General features: G+C 37.8%; 1 protein-coding gene across 1 annotated transcript in view; it reads left to right on the top strand.

The window, feature by feature from the left end:
* The window catches only part of FUNDC2 (FUN14 domain containing 2), a 52,920-nt gene extending 28,741 nt beyond the window's left edge, over nucleotides 1–24,179 (top strand). The window contains exons 3-5 of the mRNA XM_077144783.1: nucleotides 948–1,023; nucleotides 14,010–14,141; nucleotides 19,536–24,179. Of these exons, the coding sequence (XP_077000898.1) occupies nucleotides 948–1,023; nucleotides 14,010–14,141; nucleotides 19,536–19,613 (286 nt within the window). The 3' untranslated portion in view covers nucleotides 19,614–24,179. The remainder of the gene's footprint in view (nucleotides 1–947; nucleotides 1,024–14,009; nucleotides 14,142–19,535) is intronic.
* Nucleotides 24,180–24,923: the final 744 nt, after the last annotated feature.

The following is a 24,923-nucleotide window of genomic DNA, read 5'->3' as shown; positions in this document are numbered from 1 at the left end:
AGTCTGTTTCTGGTATATTGCATTCTGTCAGCTTTAGCAAGCCAAAACAATATCTTAAAAAGTGCCACCACTGTCCCTGTTCATTTAGGGCCAAGTCCTGTCCCTTATTTCCCGTAACCACTCTGTCCTCAAACTTAAGCATATTTTTTTTATTTATTTCTGGTCAATTCTCAGGTCTGTTTCCTCCTTGCCACTTCTCCCATACTACTGTAGTTCAGTTCACCATCATTTCTTATCTGGATTTCTACTACAGCTTCTAAACTGAAGTCTCTGACTTCATCCTTTCCCCCATTTAATCTATCCTACACAATGTAGCCAGTCATCTTTTAAAAATGCAGCCTGAGAATTTTAAAGGACTTGCTCAAGACTACAGCGTTAGTAAGTGATGGGGGCAAGATTTGAATCAAGGCCTTTCTTAGTACAGAGTCTCTGCTGTTTCCTTAGGACATATTTCTGTGTAGGAGGTAGGAAGAAGATGCAGCATTCCAAGGTAAGTTGGATATGAACATTGTCAGATATGCATATTTGTGTCTATTGAAAGCTCATCAACTTGTCTTATGTGAAAGGTTTAAGATATGAGGTATTTGAGAGAAAGGGAAGTAGACGAAATGATTTTAAGTGAGTATGCTCCCAGGCAGAGCTCACCAAACCCAAGATGGAGTGAGGTGAGTCTGCGCATGGGCTTTGGCGAGTGCAGTTTTTAAGGGCAGGGGTTAGGTGATGGCATGAAAGGGGCGGCACGTTAAACAAAAGATTATTATGCTATTGGGTTGAGCAGCGGGTGGTCAGATGTCCGTTGAGCAATGAATGAGCCGATGTTTGCTGTGTAAAGACCTTGCTTGGTTGTAACAATTCACCTGTCTTTCAGAAGTAACTTCATGAGTCCAGCCATAGAGCCTTCCCTTATTCCCCTGACCTAACATTATGTTGGTTTGATTTCTTTGTAGGTGCACAGGTTTCATATTCCAGAAGGTTGGAAAGTTGGCTGCAACAGCTGTGGGAGGTGGATTTTTTCTCCTTCAGGTCTGTATCTGAAATGTTTGTACGTGTTTGGAAACACCATAAAGAATATGGTGTGGTAATGTGATTGTGTGATTGTGAAATCCTTGTGTCTGATGCTCCTTTTATCTACCTTATCAACAGACGAGTAAAACATATGGAATAAAGATGAATAATAGGGGGAACAAATGTTAAAATAAATTTAGTTTGAAATGCTAGTGATCAATGAGGGGGAGGGGTGAGGGTATGGTATGTATGAATTTTTTTCTGTTTTCTTTTTATTTCTTTTTCTGAATAGATGCAGATGTTCCAAGAAATGATCATGATGATGAATATGCAGCTATGTGATGATACTGTAAATTACTGATTATATATGTAGAACAGAATGATCAAAAGTTAGGAATGTTTGCATTTGTTTGGTGTGTTTTGGTATTTTTTTAAAAATTTAAAAATTAATACACTTAGAAATAAACGTATCCTTGTACATAAAGTGGAGACAGAGTACATATTCCTTTTCATAGCTCCTTTACAAGGTTTTTAAAAACAATTGAAATATTAAGCAGATGTGTTTTTAAAAATATATAAGATTCTCACCTGCCATGCAGGAGACCTGGGTTCAATTCCTGATCCATACATTTCCCAAAAAAACAAACAAGCAAGCAAGCAAAAGAAACAAACAAAAATTCAACAAATGGAGCTACAATAACAGGATATTCACATGGAAAAATAATGAAATGTGACCCTGCCATACAGCATACAAAATAAATAAATAAATAAATATATATATATATATATATATATAATATATATATATATGTAAGGCATGATGCAAGTGCCATGTGATATGACTTATTCTCATATACAAACATAGGGAAAACATTAATCCCAGAACAAAGATAAATTTGGGTTAAATAATAGTATAGCTGAATGTACTCTCCTTTCTCTTTGGCCCAGCGTTTATCTCACTGCCAGTGGTACTGATTCTTTGAGGTGCTCTAGGAGAGAATAGCAAATAAAACTAGAAAAGGAAAACAGGAGTGTCTTCTTCAAAAATAAAAGAAAAATGAGGCAGCAGTGGCTCATTGGCAGAGGGCTCGCCTGCCATGCCAGACCCGGGTTCTATTCCCAGTGCCTGCCCATGTGAAAAAAAACAAGAGAAAAGAAAAATGGCATTTGATTCTTATTGGACACACATATCTTAATCCTATGATACTGGTTTTCAAACTTGGCTCCATATTGGAATCCCTGAGCATTTTAAAATATACTGCTGGTTGGGTCCTACCCACAGATTTTTATTTAATTATTAGGAGGTGTGACTTGTGCACTGAAATATTTTAAACTCTCTAGGTAATTATCATGTGCAACAGAGTTTGGTATCTGTTGTTTTAAATAACCGTGAGTTGTTGGAGTGTAGAAAAGTCTCTGAATTCATAGTCCTTTTGTTTCTATCCACCATTGGTATTTTTCATTTTGCTAAGGTAAGTTTACATTAGTACCTAAATGGAAATGAGTTTCCCAGATGGATAGGGTTAAAATTAAATGTGTGGAGGAAAGAGACAAGTGACTGGCTGGAGTTGAATTGGGAATGGGTACCCCAGATGATAAGCAGCTGACCTGGGCTTGGGGGTGACTAGTCATGGAAAGACAGTAAAGACCATAATTACTACGTAACAAATCACCCTAATGGTTTAAAATTATTTTATCATTTCTCATGATTTGGGGGCCTTAAAGTAGGCACTCCCCCCTTCCCCCCCGCTAGTCTCAGGACCCTTCCACATGGACTCTGCATAGCCTCCTTTAAGGCTCCTTTACAGCATGGAAGCCTTAGGGCTCCACACAGGAGTGTTCCAGAAACTCGTCAACTTTTTATATTTATACCAATATTTTTATAATAAGCCTTTATATTTGTAAGGCAGATTCCTTCACCTTATTCTTCAGGAGTGTCATACTATTTTTGTACCCTTGCTCATCCATCTAAATTTTAGAATAAGCTTGTCAATTGCTTTTTTTTTTTTAACATTTTACTGTATTTGCTTTACCACATCCCTTTTCTAATTTTTATTTTTGCACACACACACACTCCCTCTTTCCTCCTTCCCTCCATCCTTGGCAACAACTTTTGAAAATCATGTTGAAATTTTTATTGAAATTGCATTGAAATTATATAAATAAATTGAAAAATAATTCATATTTTTGATAATGAGTCATCTCTCTGTGAACATGGGTTATCTCCATTTATTTAGATCTTTTTTAGTATCTTGGAATAGGCTTTTATTATTTTCTCCTTACAGATTTTGTATCTCTGTTGTTCAATTTTATTTCTGGATGCTTTATAGCTTTAATTGTAATCATGGATGACAGCATTTTAAGCTCTTGCTGATCTGTTGAAATGCAACTGACATTTTTTTATTGTATAATATATATACAAAGCAAAGAAAGAAAAAAAACAATTTTCAAAGCACATTTCAACAGGTAGTTACAGAACAGATCCTAGAGTTTGTCATGAGCTACCATTCCATCATCTCAGATTTTTCCTTATAGCTGCTCCAAAACACTAGAAGGTAGAAGGAATATTAATATAGTGATTCAGCAGCCAGACTTGTTTGCTAAATCCCGTTTTCTTTCTTATACTTCCTCCTCCTTTAATCCTTCTCCCAATCTGTAGGGATCTTTGGGAATGCTTGTTCTGACTTTTTCATGTTGAGAAGGGGTGTCCACACTCAGAGATAGGGGGATGTAATTTACTGATAATCCTAGAGAGACTGGTACCTCTGGGTTTCAGGATTTATCTGACCTAGGAATCCTCTGGGAATTAAAGGTTCCAGGAAGGCAAACGTAGTGCATGAAACCTTTGTAGAGTCTCAGTTCAAGCCCTAGGTGTTCTTAAGAGACAACAGGAGTTGACGGTAATTGGAGATAGCAAACCATGGCAGTTAGCACTATCTGACTGAAACTTGCATAAGAGCATCCTCCATAACAGCCTCTTGACTCCATTTGATCTCTCTTGGCCACTGATGCATTATTTTATTACACTTCTTTTCCCCCTTTTGGTCAGGAAGGCATTGTCGATCCCATGGTGCCAGAGCCAGATTCATCCTTGGGAGTCATGCCCCACATTGTCAGGGAGATTGTCACTCCTGAATGGCTTGTACCACATGGTGGGGCGAGGAGGCAGTGATTTTCCTTGCAGAGTTGGGCTTAGAGAGAGAGAAGCCACATCTGAGCAACAAAGAGGCTTCCTGGAAGCAACTCTTAGGCCTCATGAATAGTTTTAGCTTCTCCCCAGAGCAAGCCTCAAAATCCAGGGCTTGACCTATTTTCTTGGGAGTCCCCAATGGTTGGGAGAGTACCTCAAGTTTCCCAGATGGGAGAATTTAATAGTTATTTTTCCCCTTCAGATCCTCAAGGGAGTCTACCAATACTTTTTAATTATCAGCCCACCATAGTCAGGGAATTATCCCGGCACTACACCAAGCCATAGAGAATTACAAGGTCTCATTACCATTCTGGACTCCAGGAGTTTGGATTGTTTAAATGAGCTGTCCAGACAGGTTGATTTAGATTATGTGTTACAGGGTGGTGCACGCTGGTTGCGTCAGTGTTAGAGCTCTTGCCTGCCATGCCGGAGACCCGGGTTCAATTCCTGGAGCCTGCCCACACCAAAAAAAAAAAAAAAAAAAAAAAAAGCATCTAGTGTGTTACAGAACACACACATGTTACAGAATACACACATATGTCTATAGGTTGTAGACATAATGAAACTCTCTGCCTTTGGTCTCATACAGTAGCTGAAGGTCTGAAGTACACTATCACTTTCCACCCTGCATTCTAATTTGCCTTAGACCCAGCCAAATTGGCTTCGTTTTAAACTCTAATTGAGGCCTGATCTTTTTCTTGGTTACTTCAGCTGTTACTATATATAGCTGTGCTGACTTACAGGTCTGCAGCACTGCATTGCTGGGACCCAAGTTTCACAGAGCTACTCAGAGTTCCAGGGAAATAACCAGCTGATACACATATAGCTCAGTGATTCAGAATCCAGAAATATACGCACAACTTCAGACCAAATGTGGCTGCTAAAAGGTCCACAATCCAGGCTCTCATTTTTTCATAAGTATTTTCTGAGAAAGACTTTAGCATATTTGTTGTTTTGTTTCTGGCCCATTCTGCCCAGCCCATTGTCCCTAAGGTTTATTCAGTTCATCATGTGCTCCTCAACATCCTTCTTTTTTGTAACTGCACCAAAGTACATCATATAAACGTATCACTGTTCACCATTATACTTCTCAGTCATTGTATCCTTCGGCTCCCTCCTCTATTGGGCATCACAGATAATGTCTAAAATAAACAAACCGTGTCTTATAGTAGCTTTGTTTGGTTGTACAGTCATCAGCATTCTCAATTTTAGAAAGTTTTTTTCATTGGTCCATAATGGCAAAGAACTGGCAAAGATAATATCACAACTATCACATCAAAATTACCCCTTATCGCTCAACCCTCCTCCCTCAGTTAGTTGCCCCTGGTAGTGCTGTGGTACTTTTGATGACTTCCTGTTAACTATTGGCCATAGCATGCAGTTTTAGTTTTCCCCCTATACTCCTCTACTATTGACTCCTTGTCCAAAATTGAACCATTGAACTAGTTCGTGTAGAACTTAGTTAGAATCATAAATTTCATCATTGGGATACATGGCATTATACATCCCCTTTCAATCATATTCACCTTCACTATGACAGTGTTACTTATAACCCACTATTAGTTATCACTTCTGTTTCCTCACATTTAGATTCAGCCTGTTTGGGTAGCCTTTCCTCTGTCTCTAGATTTTGTGTACCCCTAGGTCTGCTATATTCTCTAGTGTAACCACTGAGATTACTTTTACCAAAGTCATAATAACAAAATCATACAGTATCTGTCTTTTTGTGACTGACTTACTTCACTCAGCCTTATGTCCTCAGGGTTCATCCACATTGTCATATGTTTCAGGACATCATTTTGTCTTACTACTGCATAATATTCCGTTGTATGTGTGCGTGTGTATGTGTATGATACTTAGTTTCCTCAGGAACCACCAAACTGTCTTCCATAGTGGCTGTACCATTATACATTCCCACCAGCAGTACATAGGTGTCCTTATTCCTCCACAACCTCTCCAGCTTTTGTACTTTCCTGTTTGTTTAATAGCAACCATTCTTACAGGTGTGAGGTGATACCTCATTGTAGTCTTGATCTGCATTTCCCTTATAGCTGATGAAAATGAGCATCTCTTCATGCGCTTTTGAGCCATCTGTATTTGCTCTTCACAAAAATACCTATTCATATCTTTAGCCCATTTTGTAATTGCGTTGTTCTTTTGCTGTTGTGTTGAATGATTTCTTTATGTATATAGGATATCAAACATTTTATCTGATGCATGATTTCCAAATATTTTCTCCCATTGAGTTGGCTGTTCTTCACCTTTTTAACAAAGTCTTTTGGGGCACAAAAGCATTTGATTTGAGGGGTTCCCATTTATCTGTTTTTTTTTTCTTTTGTTGCTTGTGCTTTGGGTGTGAATTTTAGGAAGCTACCCCTTATTACTAGGTCTTGAAGATGTTTCCCTGTATTTTCTTCTAGGAGTTTTATGGTACTGGCTGTTATATTTAGGCACATTTTGATGCACTTTGAGTAAAATTTTGTATAGGGTATAAGATAAAGGTCCTCTTTCATTTTTTGGCTGTTGATGTCCATTTCTCCCTGCTCATTTATTGAAAAGACAGTTTTGTCCCAGTTCAGTGGATTTGTGGGCCTTGTTGAAGATCAGTTGACCATAGATTTGTTGGTCTGTTTCCATACTCTTGATCCATTTCCACTGATCCATCCTTCTTTGTGCCGGTACCATGCTGTTTTGGCCACTGTGGCTTTATAGTCAGCTTTAAAATCAGGAAGTGTTAGTCCTCCCACTTACTTCTTTTTTAGGATACTTTTAGCAATTTGAGGTTTCTTTCCCTTCCAAATGAATTTGATAACTAGCTTTTCCAAGTCTGTAAAGTAGGTTGTTGGAATTTTGATTAGTATTACGTTGAATCTGTAGATCACCTTGGGTAAAATTGACACCTTAACTACACTTAACCTTCCTGTCCATGAACACCTATGAGATCTTCCACCTATTTAGATCGTCTTTGACTTCTTTTAGCTGTTATGAAGTTTCTGTGTATAGTTCCTTTACATCCCTGCTTAAGTTTATTCCTATGTACTTGATTCTTTTACTTGCTATATTGAGTGGAACTTTTTCCTTAATTGTTTCCTCAGGCCATTGCTTGTGTATAGAAACATTACTGATTTTTGCAGTTAATCTTCTGTCCTGCCACTTGGCTGAATCTTATTATTAGCTCAAGAAGCTTTGTCATATTTCTCAGGTTTTTCCAATATAGTGTACCATGTCATCTAAAAATAATGAAAGTTTTACTTCTTCCTTTCCGATTTGGGTGCCTTTTATTTCTTTTTCCTGCCTGATTGCTCTAGCTAGAACTTCTAGTACAATGTTGAATAATAGTGGTGACAGAGGGCATCCTTCTCGTTCCTGATCTTAGGGGGAATGCTTTCAGTCTTTCTCAGTTGAAAACGAGGCTGGCTGTGGGTTTTTCATATATGCCCTTTATCATATTGAGAAAGTTTTCTTCAATTCCTTCTTTTGAAATATTTTTATTAGAAGAGGATGCTGAATTTTGTCGAATGCTTTTTCAGCATCAATAGAGATGATCATATGATTTTTCCTGTTGGATTTGTTTATGTCCTGTACTACATTGACTTACTTGTGCTGAACCACCTTTGCTATCCTGGTATAAACCCCATTTTGTCAAAGTTTAATTCTTTTAATGTGTCATTGGCTTTGATTTGCTAATATTTTGTTGAAAAAATTTTTAGCTATATTCATTGGGGTGGTTGGCCTGTAGTTTTCCATTCCTGTACCATCTTTACCAAATTTTGGTATTAGAGAGATGTTAGCTTCATAAAATGAGTTAGGTAGTATTCCTTTTTCCTAAAATTTTTGAAGAGTTTGAGCAGGATTGGTATTAGTTCCTTTTGGAATGTTTGATAAGATTCTGCTGTGAAGCCATCTGGCCCTGCACTTTTCTTTGTACGATTGTGATTGGTTTGTTGAGATCTTCTATTTCTTCTCAAGTCAGTGTAGCTTGTTTATGTGTTTCTAGGAATTTGTCCATTTTATCTAAGTTGTCTAGTTGGCATGTAGTTGTTCATATCCTCTTGTGATTTTTTTTATTTCTTCAGGGACTGTGGTGATGACCCCCCTCTCATTTCTAATTTTGTTCATTTGCATCCTCTCCCTTTTTTTCTTAGTCAGCCTAGCTAGAGGTCCATTAGTTTTGTTGATTTTCTCAAAGAGCCAACTTTTGCTTTTATTGATTTTTTTCTGTTATTCTTTTGTTCTCCCATCCATTTAACTCTGCCTTAATCTTTGTTATTTCTCTTCTTCTGTTTGCTTTGGGGTTAGTTTTCTGTTCTTTCTCTAGTTCCTCCAAGTGAGCAGTTAAGTCCTCAATTTTTGCTCTTTCTTCTTTTTTAGTACAGGCATTTAGGGCAATAAATTTTCCTCTCAGCACTGGCTTTGCCGCATCCCATACGTTCTGATATGTTGTATTCTGCTTTTCATTCATCTCCAGATATTTACTGATTTCTATACCAATTTCTAATTTGACCTACTCATTGTTTAAGAGTATGTTATTTAATCTCCATATATTTGTGAAAGTTCTGATTCTTTGGTGGTTATTGAGTTTCAGCATCTGTGCTGGTTTGAAAGGAAGTATGCCCCCTAAGAAAAGCCATGTTTTAATATAAATCCCATTTCATAAAGGTAGAATAATCTCTGTTCAATACTGTATGTTTGAAACTGTGATTGGATCATCTCCCTGGTTGATGTGATTTAGTCAAGAATGGTTGTTAAACTGGATTAAGGGACGACATGTCTCCACCCATTTGGGTGGGTCTTGATTAGTTTCTGAAGTCCTGTAAAAGAGGAAATATTTTGGAGAAGGAGAGATTCAGGGAGAGCAGAATGACATGGCCATGAGGGGCAAGGTCCACCAGCCAGCGACCTTTGGAGATGTAGAAGGAAAATGCCTCCCGGGGAACTTCACGAAACAGGAAGCCAGGAGACAAAGCTAGCAGATGACACCGTATTTGCCATGTGCCCTTCCAGCCGAGAGAGAAACCCTTAACTCCATCGGCCTTCTTGAACCAAGGTATCTTTCCCTGGATGCCTTTAATTGGACATTTCTAATTGGGACATTTTCTCGGCCTTAGAACTGTAAACTAGCAACTCATTAAATTCCCCCTTTTTAAAAGCCATTCCATTTCTGGTATATTGCATTCCAGCAGCTAGCAAACTAGAACAGCATCATTCCATTGTGATCGGAGAAAATGCTTTGAATAATTTCAGTCTTTTTAAATTGATAAAGACCTATTTTGTGCCCCAGCATATGATCTATCCTGAAGAATGTTCGATGAACACTATGAGAAGAATGTATATCTTGGTGTTTTAGGGTGTAACGATCTATATATGTCTGTTAGCTATAATTAATTTATCACATTATTTATGTTCTCTCTTTCCTTGTTGATCCTCTGTCTGATTGTTCTGTGTATAGAGGAGAGTCGTATATTGAAGTCTTCTGTTATGGTTGAAACATCTTTCACTCCCTTCAATTTTCCCAGTATTTGCCTCATATGTTTGGAGTTCCTTCTTGAGGAGTATAAACATTTATGAGTGTTATTTCCTCTTGGTGAATTGTCTCTTTTATTAATATGTAGTGTTCTTCTTTGTCTGTTATGATGCCTTTACATTTAAAGTCTATTTTGTCTGATATTAGTATAGCTACTTCTGCTTTCTTTTGGTTACAAATTGCATGAAACATCTTTTTCCATCCTTTCACTTTCAATCTATTTGTATCCTTAGGTCTAGAATGAATCTCTTTTAAGCGTATAAATGATCACATTTCTTAATCCATTCTGCCAATCTGTATTTTTAATTGGTTAATTTAGTCATTAACATTCAAAGTTATTACTGTAAAGGAATTTCTTGAATCTACTGACTTATCCTTTGGTTTTGATTTGTCAGCTCTGTATAGTCTTTGCTCTCTTTCTCTTTTTATCATTTAAGTTACCCTTACTGGTACTGGTCAATTCTGTGCCCTCCTCCAGACCTCCCTCTCCTGTCTTTTTTTTTTTTTCCTGCACACAGAACTCCCTTTAGTATTTCTTGTAGGTCCAGTCTTTTGTTGACAAATTCCTTCAACCTTTGTCTGAAAATTTTAATCTCTCCCTCACTATATTTTTATGAAGCATTCCATATTTTTTAAATTTTTTATTGTGAAATATAACATATATACAAAAAGGCAATAAATTTCCAAATACATTTTAACAAGGAGTTATTGAAAAGATTTTGATGTTTGGTATGGGTTACAGTTCTACAGTTTTTCGTTTTTTTCTTCTAGCTGCTCCAAGACACTGGAGACAAAAAGAAATATCAATACAGTTATTCAGCAGTCAAACTCATTTGTTAAATCCTATCTTCTCTGTTATGCTCCTTCTTCTCTTTTTTTTGTGAGAAATATATATACAGAGCAATAAATTTCAAAGTATATCACAACAATTAGTTGCAGAACAGATTTCAGAGTTTGGTATGGGTTACAATTCCACAGTTTTTCGTTTTTACTTCTAGCTGCACTAAGGTACTGGAGGCTAAAAGAATATCAGTATAATGATTCAGCACTCATACATGTTAAACCCGACCTTCTCTTTATAACTCCACCATCACCTTTGATCTTTTCCCCACTCTTTAGGGGTATTTAGGCTATGTCCTTTCTAACTTTTTCATGTTGGAAGGGACTGTTGATGATATGTTTCCCTCGCTTTTGAAGCACAGCTTGGCTGGATAACGAATTCTTGGTGGGAAGTCTTTCTCTTTCAGGACCTTAAATATATCACACCACTGCCTTCTTGCCTCCATGGTGCCTGTTGAGTAGTCTGAACTTATGTTGTTTCCCTTGTATATGGTGAGTCGCTTTTCTCTTGCTGTTTTCAGGACTTTCTGCTTCTCATCAACATTTAACGATCTTATTAGTATGTGTCTTGGAGTAAGCCTATTTGGATTTATTCTATTTGGAGTTCATTGGTCTTCTTTGATTTGCATATTTGTGTCTTTTATAAGGGTTGGGAAGTTTTCCCCATTATATCCTCAACTAATCTTCCTAGCTCTTTACTCTTCTCTTCTCCTTATATTTGTGCACTTCTTGGTGTCCTTAATTTCCCTGAGATCCAATTCAAATTTTTCCATCTTTTGCCATTTATTCTTTTGTGTGTTCAAATTCATTTGTCTTTTCCTCAAGTTTATTCTTTCTTCTGCCTCTTTGGAGCTAGTGTTGTGTCTCTAGTATATTTTGATTTGGTCTACAATATCTTTCATCTCTGTGAGATCTGCTATTTTTAATTTTTTCTTTCAAATTTTTCTTTATACTGTTCTAGTGTCTTCTTGATACCATTTATCGTTAGCCAGCCCATTGAATTTATTTAGGCGAGTTGTATAAACATTTCAAATTCTGTGTCTCCTCTGGTGTTTTAATTTGGTCATTAGGCTGGGCTATGTCTGTCTGCATCTTCATATGTTTGTGATTTTCTGTTGACTTCATGACATTTAATTTTCTTAATAGGGCTACTTTGGAAGTTGATTCCCTTCAGTCGTCTAAGGTTTTGTATTTGCAGAATGGGCATGGGCTGGGCATGTTGGGGCAGGTTGCAGGGGACGGGAGCAGGGCATGGATACTTAGGGTGGGATGTTCTGTCAAAGCTCTGGTGTGTGGGGTGCAGGATTGGGGTGCAGGTTGCGAGTGTGCACACAGGATCATGTGGGCATGGGGCAGTCAAGTTTTACTGCTTGTCTTGTTTCCACCTCCCTGTCTGTGCTCTCCTACGACTCTTGGGCCTCCATATGGAAAGGGGAGCTCTAGGCTCTCTGCACTGGTTGGATGTTCTCTATGAGCAGGGAAAGCTAGTTTACTGCCTGCTGGGTTCCCCAAGGGAGCTTCAGGCTGCAGAGCTGAGGGGGCTGATATCCCAAGCTAGCTGCAGTAGCAGGCAATTTCCTGGCCATGACCTCTTGATCCTGGTCAAGTCCCAATGGAGCCCACTCAATTCTGGGATCTATCTCAGTTCCTCAGCTTTTTCATCCAGGACCTTCCTGTGTAGTGTAGAAGACCCTCTCAGGTCACTCACATCCTACAACTTCTATCCTGGTCATTTTTCTTTCACTTCTCTAGTTGTTTCTTGGAGCAGGGCTGAACTCCGCTTATCCTATTCCACCATTTTGCCGGAAGTAGGATACTGAATTTGTCAAAATTCTTTCAGGGTGCCTTGAGTCCAGGCCAGGTGATACCAGAAGAAAAACAGATATCGTACATCCAGTTTGGTGGTGCTTTGAATTCTGGTCTCCAGTCTGCTTGCTTCTATTTACTTTACAGAACCCTCAAGCAGCTGTTCCATGTATTCTGTCCAGGTTTTATAGAGTGCTCTGTGAAACAGATAGGATAGAGTAAACAAACTGGAACCTTTTTTAAACATACAGTATTTTAGATTGAACTATGCTGCTGCTCTCAGTAGTTTGTTCTTTCTATCACTAAGCAGTATTCTGTTGTGTAAATATGACACGATTCATTTATCTAGTCAAATGTTGATGGACATTTAGGTTATTTCTAGTTTTTTACTATTATAAATAAAGCTTCTATGATGAAAGCTGTCATTCTGGATGTAGCATAATGGCATGTACATTTTCAGTTTTTTCAGATAATGCCAAATTGTTCTAAAATGTCTGTACCAGTTAAGACTCTCAGTAAGAGTTTATAAGATTGTATTTCTCCAGATACTTACTAACACTAGACAAAAAAATAACAGTCCCTCATTTTAATTTGCATTTCTTTGATTATTTGTGGAGCTAAAGTTTTTCCTTTTATTGGCTACTTCTGTGAATTGCCTTTGTACATTTTTCAAGTGGGTTGTTTTTTCTTACTGGTCTCTAGAACTTCAGTTTTTGTAAGTATTGATGTTTTGTTTATGCATTACAAATATTTTCTTTATCCTGGTTTGGGTGACTAGATGATTGATGGCACCTTGACTAAAATGGTAACCAGAGAAAGAGCAGCAGTGCAGGAGGCAGCAGTAGAAAGGACAGTTGTTTCAGTTTTAGATGTTTTGGTATATCTAGGTAGATGCGACTTATCAACAATTTGATTGAGAGAAGTGATTTTGATGGGGTATTGGTTCATTCTCTTCATTCCTTAGATAATGCTAATTCATCATAAAGCTGCACACTTGAATCAGTTTTATCCTTTTCAGTCTTACTTTGTGAAATTGCTGTCACTGAATTTTGAAGTTACGTCCTTTATTGAATATGCTTTCCACTGCCTCTCTTCGGTACTCCTTAGGTAAAGTCACTCATCTGTGGACATATGCTACAAGATTTCTCTTTCTGAGAAACTGGCATATTATCTCTTGTTGAGCAATAGTAATTAATACCTGACAGCTTCTTTATATTCAGGTAGACTATCAGGAAATTCAGAGCCAAATTCACTTCTTAGAGCAACTGTATAGAAACACTTGCATTGGTTATGAGGTCCATTTCTTCACCTTACATCATGACTGCAGATTTTGATTTTGATTTTACTATTTTATTCTTTTAAACTAACTTAACATTTTGTAGGGGTGGTAAGAATATATATAAAGGAAGAAAAAATTGACAGCTTTTGTTGAAGGCCAGTCTTTTTATTTCCAGGACTAAGTAGTGCCTATACATAGCATGGATGCTGAATGAATGCCACCATTATACAAAAAAACTCTAAGGCAGATGTCTCAAAAACTGGAAAGTCAGAAGGGTTTTCACAGTATGCCGCAGTGGTTTATCCTACAAAGAAAAATAACAAGCCTGTGTTTCTCATTTCTTGTCATTTTTTTTAAAACTATAGCTTGCAAACCATACTGGCTACATCAAAGTTGACTGGCAGCGAGTAGAGAAGGATATGAAGAAAGCTAAGGAGCAGCTAAAAATCCGTAAGAGCAACCAAATACCTACTGAAGTCAAAAGCAAAGCTGAGGAGGTGAGACATATTTATTTTTCATGCACAGTGTGTGAAGAGTGTAGAAAATTCTTTGTGTACAAAAACTGTGTGTGTACTAGAACATCTCAATGATGGACAAAGCTTAAAGGTGACCAAAAAAATATTGTATAGGTCAGCCTTAATTGGAATATCTTCACTGCAGACATTTTTCCCTATTATTTATTTATTAAACATAATCACATACAAACACAAACATTCTTACCATATGATCATTCCATTCTTGATATATAATCAATAACTCACACTATCATCACATAGTTACATATTCATCATCATGATCATTTCTTAGAACATTTGCATCAATTCAGAAAAAGAAATAAAAAGAAAACAGAAAAAAATTCATACATACCATACCCCTTACCCCTCTCTTTCATTGATCACTAGCATTTCAATCTACTAAATTTATTTTAACATATGTTCCCCCTATTATTTATTTTTAATCCACGTTTTATTCGTCTGTCGATAAGGTAGATAAAAGGAGCATCAGACACAAGGTTTCCACAATCACAGTCACATTGTGAAAGCTATATCATTATACAATCATTTCAGACATTTTTTAAAGCTAAGTAATTAAAGTGTTTGATGACTTGTTAGTGAGTGAGAATTCAGAGTGATACAACGGTATTTGTCTATGCATATATGTGGATTGATGGTCCATTTAACTAATATTTTTAGGAATGGGGCATCACGGTGGGAAGGAAGAAAACAAGGATATGGATTTTACTGTCAGTATGATCATTTTAAGTTATATATTTTCTCCATTTGCACACATCACTGAAACAGCCGTAGTTTACTTGTTCTACACGTAACCACTGACAGTGTCTATCCCAGGGGTCAGCACATTTTCTGTAAAGATCCACATAGTAAATATTGTGGGCTCTGGAGACCATATGGTTTCTCTCATAACTGCTCTAACTCTGCTGTTGTAGCACTAAAACAACCATAGCCAATATGTGAACAAATGGGCATGGCTGTGTTTCAGTATATATTTATTTACAACGATAGGCAACAGGCAATATTTGATCCTTGGGCTGTGGTTTGTGATCCCTTGTCTAAATTAAAGGCAGGTTGGATTATACTGGCTGGCACTGGAGGGACAGGAGAAATCCTTCCTTTTAAAAATGATATACTTATTTTGCTATTGACTTCTTTATTACTTCTTGAGATATATTAAATGTCCAAAGGAAATAGCCTCTCATAAACTGAACCAGGGGGAAATTAACTAGAGAACTCAACTATGGACAGGATCAGAGCATCAGTCACTTCCCTAGCCTGTAACAATGATGCTTTACCAGTCAGCTCCCTCTGGATTCCCAGGGGAAAGGGACAACAGATACAGTGCAAAGGAAGAGAAGTACTCTGCAGCAACTTCATGATTCTCATGACTGAGTGGCTAGGCACTGGAATAAAGAAGTAAATCAGAACAGTCCTTATCCTTGAGGCATACACAGTCCAATACCAGTGACAGATTAAAAAGTCATATAGTAAAAAGCAGTAGGTGATAATAGAGGAGGTAATGCAATCTTTACACAGAGTGGAAGTGGCAGAAGCAGGAAAGCATCCACTAGTGGCCCTGCCCCTCCCCTTTCCTCTGCACTTCCCTTCCTCCTTCTCAATCTCAAATTATGAGGGTTATACTTTTTCATTTAGCTAAAACTAGAGTATTTAAACATTTGTAAAAGTAGTACATGATTGTTGAAAGCTTTTTTAATAATATGGAAGTGTATATAGTAAAAACTGTAAGTTTTAATGTTTGATTAGAGCCAACTGTTGACTCACAGGAAAATTTTTGTAAACTAACCAGAAGGTTTAGAATTGGTTCATTCAACAAATATTTGTGCTCCTCTTAATAGCCCAGCACTATCATAGGCCCAGATGGCATAGTGGGTGGTATCTTCCCTCAGATATCCCATGGCGTAATTTGGAAAATTGTTAATAATTAGAACATAGGATAATTCATGGTATGAGGGGGATACATACAAGTTGCTAAGTAAGCACTTAGAGGGACACCTAACCTAATCTGGGGAGTTGAGGGGCACTTTGATGGAGGAGGAGACCTCTGAAGGCTGAATTAGATTTAGCTAGGTGAGTAATACAGAGGAAGAACTTGGTCTTGTAGTCAGGAGCCAGAACCTGAAGGACATATAAAGAATTTGGACTTGATGCTAACGGGAGGCCATTGAATGATTTTAATTAAGAGCTGTTATAAGCAAATGTATGCCTTAAAGAATAAGTATGAGTGAGAAAGCCTGAAGGCTAAGAAGATCATTTTGGAGATGGATGGTAGTCAATCCCTTGGTAAACAGTTTTAAGGGCCTGAGCTAAAGTAGTAGCAGCAAGGGTGAAAGGAAGTGGCTGATACTTCGTTAGTAACATGATAGGACTCACTGACTAGAGAAGGAGGGATGAGGAACAGGGAGCCATCAAGGGTGATACTTAGGTTTCTAATTTGGGTAACTGGGTATATGACAGTGCCATTTACCACAAATGGGGGAATGTTATTTGAAGGAGGGGAGTACATGTGGTAGGAGGAGAGGGGCTGAAAATGATAATTTTGATATTTGACCACAAGGAAGTCACTGGTGGCTTTGGTGAGAATGGTTTTAGTAGGATGGTGGAATTGAAAGCCAAACTGTAGCAAGCTGAGGAATGAGTAGGAAGTAAGAAAATAAAAATAATAAGCAAAAGTAGTTGAAGTTATAGGAAAGTGAGGTCCCTCAGAAGGTCTTAGGAAAGATGCTATCCATAACACTGGGGCAGAAATTAGCCTTAGATATGTGGAAAGACACTTTTACTTATTGGAAGGGAAACGGTGAGGCTTAGCACTCCTACACATAAATCTGCTTGTGGAGTAGTGGCTGAAAGACAAGGGCAAGACTGCCTGCCTTGGTGGCTTCTGTCTTCTGAGAGTAGGATTAAAGCCATCTCCTGACAATGAGGAGGAAATGGTTCATTAGAGAATGAATGGAATTGACAAGGTTGAAAGAGCTGCTGTGAATTCGGGCAAAGAGAAACATGGAAGAATGGTCAGTGGCTGTGAAGGCCCACATGAGGTTGGTGACCGCATGTGTTCTAGTACCACTTTACAGCATTGTGTAATTTTTTCTTTTCCTATGGTAGCAGATTGCAAGAGAAAAAAATGTTTTTATAAAAAATGCTTAAAGTTGGGAATCATGAGATCTTAGTATAGTTAGGGGGAAGAGTGGAAGTAAAGGTAGGAAGTCAATGGCAAGCATACTGGTAATGAGAAAGTTGGAGGGTTAAGAGACTGATCCAAGAGATGGGGTATTAGATTGTGAAGTATCAGGGGTAAATGTTTCAGGGTGTGAGTGGCTGAAGTGGTGTGGAGATGAGGTCACTATAATTGAGTTGAAGACGTGATCAGGTAAGAATACTGGGTATGTTGTCCACTTTCTAGTGTGATGGCTGTACTTGGGAGAAAGAGGAAGTGTGAACCACTTACGAAAGTTCTCTCTGATATGGGTAGAAGTGGGAAAATGGTCAGGAGATTGATAGAGCTCTGACAAAAGAGCCATAGAGGGTAACCTGAATGTATGCTCTGACCCTCAGATTAATAGGAATTTCCATAGTAAGGTAGAGGGGAGATGGGAAGCATTGAGAACTTAAGAAAATAAGGACCCCACCTGTTATTTATCCTCTGATGTTGTGAAGTAAATGTGAGCATGAGATTTCACATCATATGCTTGAGAGAGGTCTTATGGGGAGTGGATGGATGGATGGATTGCTTTGCAACTTGGAGTAGAAACTTCAGAGACATTCCACTGGACAGAACTGTAAGGAAAGCAAAGATCTTAATGAGAAATCAGGATTTGCTTAAGGCGGAAAGAGGTCACTGAAGAAGTTAGGGACACAGAAGAATGTAAGGGAGGGAAGGATGGAGAGAAAGGAAATATGGTTATTCATTCAGCAAGTTCTTTTAAGCACCTACACTGCACCAGGAGTGTTCTAGGTCCTTGGGATGCAGCCATAATTGAAACAGACAAAGCCAGAAGGTAGGCCTTTATGAAGTCTATCTTCTGATGGAGGGATATGGGAAGTAAACAAGATAACTAAATTATGATACCAATTATATGGCAGTAAATACTTAGGATATTCATAAAGCAGGAATGTGGGGCAATGGGTTGCTATTTTAGATATAGTGACAAGGGGAACCCTCACATATGAATAGACTTTCCCCAAGACGTGAATATATTGGGAGGGGTGTTCAAGTAGAGAAGTGAGGTGGGAGCTTGCCAGGCCTGTTTGGAGAGCAAGGAGGCCAGTGTCAATTGAGTGCACTGAGGAATTGTGATATAACTTAGAGTGAGATGGGACCATTGGAGGGTATTGAGCAGGGGAGAGATGTGATATGAGTTACATTTTAACAGGATCCCTTTGGCTCCTGGGTTGAGAACAGACAGGGAACAAGGGTGAAAGTCAGGAGGCTCTTTCAGGGATGGAGATTTGATGGCTTTGAGGCAGGTGGTGGGAGATGGACAGATTCTGGGCACATTTTGAAAGGTAAGCTTGCTGGAATTGCTAATGGATCAAACATGGGGTTGGAGAGACAAGGGGTAAGTAAATAGCAAAGGAGCCACAGGGGAGCCAGAGAAGGAGCAGCAATTGAGATTGGAGCAGAACTAGTAGATGGTAGTGCCCTGAGAAATAAACAATACATGGAGGAGAAGCATTCAGTTGTATCCAGTCCTGCTGATAATTAAGTAATATGACTGAGGATTGACTGTTGGATTTAGCAATGTGGAGATCATCAATGACTTTGACAGGAGCCTTTTGGGTGAACTGGGAGGGAAAAGACTGGAGAAACTGAAAAGAGAGAGATTAGTTTATTGAATACAACTTTATTCTTTTGCAATAACTCCCACTTTAACACTGTCCTTCCCTATCTGTGGATGAAATCTTAGGCAGATCGCTTAGCTCAGTAAACCACACTATTGAAGACAGAATACTAAGAGTTGCCATTGACTTTTCTCTTCCTTATCACCCATATGGCCAGATAGTCCATCTAGTCACAAAGTTCCATCACCAAAACATCTATTGAATTTGATCACTTTGCACTATGTGCTAGAATCACTGCCACCACCCTGTTCCAAGGACCTTTTTTATTATCTCTCACCTCCTTATCTGTCTCCTTGCTTCCCTTTTAGCTCCCTTGTAATCTCAATCTCCCCATAGCAGCCAGTGGTCATTTAAAAATGCAAGTCAAATTATGGCTCTCTGCTCAAAATTTACTGATGGCTTTCCATTGCCCTTTGGGTATAGTAAGAACTTCTTAAACTAGCCTACAGGCAAGGGGATTAATGTTACTAATATTGATTTAGCAGAATAATCTATTGTGCTATCTTCTGTTGGCAGGTGGTATCATTTGTGAAGAAGAATGTTCTCGTGACTGGGGGATTTTTTGGAGGCTTTCTGCTTGGCATGGCATCCTAAGGAGAACGAGTTCATTTGCAATGTTCTGATTTTTTTGCTTTTCTTCCATCATTCATCAGAAAGTGTCAGTTTGTTTTCCCAGCCAGCAGCCTTTATACCCCATCGTAGGATATTGAGTCTCCTCCTCCTCTTCTTCTTCCCTTATGCCTTCCTCCCTGCGGTGGCACATCTGAATGGTTTTCTGTAGGCATCTTTCAGTACAACTTAACTCTTATGGCCCTAACTTGAGGTTGATGGTGATGGAAGAGACAATAGACATTACCGTACACTCCCTACTTGGCTGATTTGTAGGTCAGCAAGAGTGTTTCTTTCCTCCCTATATAAGATACTTATCAGAACACATCGCAAGATGAATCACCATAGAAGATGAGTGGATCCTCAAAGGTTGTCCCAAACTGTTGATTTTGGAAAAGAAACAGCAACACATAAGTACCTTCTTATATGGGTTGCTTGGAAAGTAACTGAATACATTTGTTTTTAAGCATGAAATATTTTGGTATATCTGTGTCTACTTTCTTCTTTACTGGTTGGTTTTAGACTACAGAAAGAGAACTATTCACACCTATTATTATTAACCTAACAAAAATGACAGCATGAGCACTGTAATAGAAAATTTGAAAATAGAATGAACCTGTGCTGAGGTGTGTGCTATGCTGAAGGTATTGTATTTGGTGGGAAGGTATTGTATTAGGATGCCAACCAATAGAAATACATTGTGGAATGGACAGACTTAGGGAATCATAGAGACATGAATATACTGTTCACAGGATGTTTTCCACCACACAGGATAATGAACTTCATGGCTGTTTCAGAGGTGGTATATTAATGGTAAAACAAGTGACTTTAGGTAGGGATTGTAAGAAGTGCTCAGGTTTATATTTCATGGAAAAGGATTTAAGCTTTGAAATTTAAAGTATTCTTTCTCTTGTCAGCACATTAGGGGTAGCCATAGCTCCTTGTACCAATTCCAGTATTTCTTTGTCCTGTTAGTATGAAATTTAACATTTGACCCAGGTTTTTGATGTATAGCAATTCAGGCATTCATAACAAGAAATAAATTATTTCCATCATCAGATGTAATCTGCTGTCTCATGTTGACCTCCAACTTCTAAAATTTTCTTTAAAATGAAAGTTTTTACATGCAAACACACACACACACACACACACACACACGGAGAGACTCTTAACACATTTTGTTGTAATGGCCTTTTGTAAGTATAAGCTTCCTGAGGGCAGGGTTTGTGTCTTTTTATCATCATATACACAAGGCCTAGCGCTTAATATAGGTGTTCAGTATCTGTTGAATATATGAATGATGACCTCATAGAAAGGTATCTGGGAAAGATGTTGATTCAAAGAATGATGAGCTCTGAGAAAACAGAAGGCTAAGTATAAAAGTTAGTTTTACTTTTAATTAATTCCTAAACTTGAACATGACCTCTAGTGAAATGTATGTGTATTTCTAAGACTATGAGTTTAAACTGTTTGCCTTTTAATGTATCTTGGGAATGATGTATTGAATTTGAAAAATTGAAGCTAGCACTGGATTTGTGTATATTTTTAGAATTCACCCATTTGTATTTTCTCCTTAATACATTACAGTAACATTAGGAGACAATATAAATTACTTTATTTGCAAAATGTATGCACCATCGTAAAATCATAATGGTATGAGCCTCTTTACTATATATTTTTCTATAAAAATTTAATTATTTTTTCATATACTGTTATAGAAACTTTCAAATATTTATAAAACTAGAGAAAAGAGTATAATTAACCCCCATGTATCCATTTCCCACCTACAACAACCATCAAGTTTGTTGCCATGTGGCCCTGTCCTTATGAAGATGGTGGAATGCGATGTTTTATGGCTCTGCCCCTTCTTCCCAGAAGCGAACAATCAGCAAGAGCTGTCAGAAACATCTTTTTCAATGCTCCAGAAAACAAAGGGCTGAGGTAAAAAGGTGAGCACCAAGTCAAGAAAAAGGATACTTAGTGGTAGGATGTTATGGTGCTCTGGCTGACCCCTCTCCCACCTCTCACTGGTTCAGCATGGAGCAGGTCCATGCCCCCAGTCCAGATCCATGGTCCTGTTCTGGAAAGAGCAAAGTAACTCTTGTGCACATGTTGGAAGCATGTAGGTCTGGCCCAGTCTGGTGGTGGCCTGAGGAACTTGCTATCCTAAACTTGCCCTGCATGTGGAAGACAGCTCACAGAGTGCTCTTATAAACCACTGTGGGAGAGCAATCAAGTGCTGACATCTGGAAGTCTTTAAACAGGGCAATTCCTAGAGCTACATGCATATATACCCAAGACAAAATGCATGCACAGAAAGGATCAGGGAGGCCCCTACAATCTATTTTCTCAACTTACTGTATGGGTAAGCCCTGAAGAAGAACACTTACCCAGCTCAGTCTGCAAAGAATAGGAAAGATGTTTTCTTTTTCATAACACCAGCTGGATATAAACAGAACAGAAGCCTCATATTCTAAATTCTAGCAACAGCACATCATTAAGTTATCAAAATATCCATGATTCAACAGACTACAAAACAAAAACAGGAAGTGGTGGCCCCAGCAAAGGATAAAATTAAAGCATTAGAAACCATCAATAAGGAATACCAGACCTGGAAAAACCAAAGACTTTTTCCTTAATGGTCTTAAATATGTTTAAGGAGCTAAAGGAAAACATGGACAAAGAACTAAAGGATATTAGGAAAACCATAGATGAAAACAAAGATAATGGAAATTATGAAGAGGAGCCACACAGCTGAAGAACACAGTGACAGAAATTAAATATTCTCTAGAGGGATTCAACAGCAGATTGGAGCTGGGAGAAGGAAGAATCAGTGAACTTGAAGATAAGACAATTGAAATCAGTCTGAGGAACCTGTGGGACGCTGTCAAGCATACTAATATATGCATTGTGGAAGTCCCAGAAGGAGAATAAAGAAAGGGAAAGAGAGAGTATTAAAAGAAATAATGGCTGAAAGCTTCCCAAATTTAATGAAAGACTTGAATACACATCCATGACATTGAGCATTCTCCAAACAGGATATACCCCAATAGACCCATGATGTAATCAAATTGTCAAATGCCAGAAATAGAGAATTCTGACAGCCTCAAGACAGAAGCAATATGTTACAAGGAAGCCTTGATAAAATTAAGTGCCAATTTCTCATTAGAAACTATGGAGGCAGTAAATCAGTGGGAGGATATATTTAAAGTGCCAAAAGCAAAAAACTGCCAACCATGAATTCTATCTCTGGCAAAACTGTCTTTCAAAAATGAGGGAGAGATTAAGACATTCCCAGGTAAACAAAAGTTGAAGAAGTTCATCACCAATAAACTGGCCCCTCAAGATGCTTAAGAGAGTTGTGCAGGTCGAAAGGAAAGGATGGTAGATAATAGATTGAAACCAAGAAAAAGATCTTTGATGAGGGTTATGACAGGAATAAATATAAATGCCAGTACTCTTTTTTTTTTTGATTGTAACTCCATTTTTTACTTCATACAGGATATAAAAGGCAGATACCTAAAATGTAATGGTAGGGTGGGCAACAGTGTCTCAGTGGCAGAGTTCTCACCTACCATGCCGGAGACCTGGGTTTGGTTCCCAGAGCCTGCCCATGTCAAAAAGAAAAAAAAAAAAAAAGTAATGATTAATCAATGGTTTGGGACTTGCAATGTATGAACACGTAATTTGTGACAAGAGCTACATAATGGTGTGAGGACAGAGAGATATCAGAAGAGTGTTTTTACACTTCTGAAGTAAAATTGGTACGAAAGCAAACAATTTTATAGATTTAGAATGTTAAATTGAGGATTTAACTAGAAAAGATCAGATAATGTGCAAGCTCATTGAGACAGAAATTGAGTACAGATTGCCAGGGGCATGGGGCAAAGGGAGTGGGGTGTTAATGTGAAATTGGTATAGGGCTTCTCTTTGGTAAGATGGGACAGTTTAGCAAAGATGGTGAGGATACTGCAGCATAATGAATGTGACTGATTCCACTGACGGCTATGCTTGGAAGTGGTTGAGTTGGGAAAGTTTATGTTGTGCATATGTACCCACAATAAAAAAAAAAAGCAGCTAAAAAGGCAATGATAATTAGAGACAATACATGATCTAGATGGGTTCTAACAAAGGAGAAGAGAAGGTTCAAAAGGACATTATTGGGACATATGAAAAAATTGGAATATAGAGTATAAGCTTTATATCAATGTTAAATTTCTTGAACTTGATAACTGAGATGAATGGCAAGGATAAGTACATGGCAGTATTAAGTCTACAAGGAATATGATGTAGTCAACCTACACTCAAGTTCAGAAAATAGATTGATCGATATATAAATGGATGGGTAGATAGATGGAATGATAGGTTGATGAATATAAATGCGTGGAGTGATGGGGCAAAATGTTAAAATTTCGGTATCTGGGGGGGATAGGGGTGTACTGCAGTTCTATGTATGGGATGTGTATTTTGTTTTGATGTGTATTATTTCTGTAACTGTGCTTTAAGTTTGAAAGTATTTCAAAATAAAAAGATTAAAATTAAAAAATTATAGCCATGCTTGTTTTATCAGTTATTTTGAGACAAATACATGATCATTTATCATTTCAGTATATGTTTTTAAAATGTGTCTTTAAAAGTCAAATCATGCCTATTATCAAATTAACATCATTCCTTAATATTAAATGCCCAAAGCTCAAAATTCCCTCATTTTCTCTCTATGTGTTGCTTTAAATTTGGTAAATCTACATCAGGTCTACAGTGTGTTTGAATGGTATGTTTCTTAAGGCTGTTTTTTGTTTGTTTGTTTGTTTGTTTGCTGCATAGGCCGAGAATCAAACCCAGGTCTCCTGCATGGCAGGCGAACAAGCATTCTACCACTGACCCACCCATGCATCCTGTTAAAGTCTGTTTAAATTTCATAGCTTCTCTTTTAAAGTATTTTTATTAGAGTAGTTATAGGTTTACAGAAAAATGAAGAAAATACAGAGTTCCCTAATGACTTTCTTCATATGCACGGTTTCCCCTATTAACACTTTATATTAGTGTGGTATCTGTAACAGTTGATAAAGTACTATTATAATCATTACTATTAACTATAGTCCATAACTTACAGAAGGGTTCATTGCTTGTGTTGTACAGTCCCATGGTTTTTTTAAAATTTTATTCTGTTAACATGTACAACCTAAAATTTCTCCTTTTAGCCACATGCAAATATGATTCAATAGTGTTAATTACATTAACAATATTGTGCTACCATCACACCATCCATTACCAAAACTTTTCCATCACCACAAA

Source organism: Tamandua tetradactyla, chromosome X, assembly GCF_023851605.1.
Source record: "Tamandua tetradactyla isolate mTamTet1 chromosome X, mTamTet1.pri, whole genome shotgun sequence".
NCBI classification, from domain to species: Eukaryota; Metazoa; Chordata; class Mammalia; order Pilosa; family Myrmecophagidae; genus Tamandua; species Tamandua tetradactyla.
The sequence above is the reverse complement of the archived record's forward strand: the minus strand, read 5'-3'. Positions and strand labels throughout refer to the sequence as shown.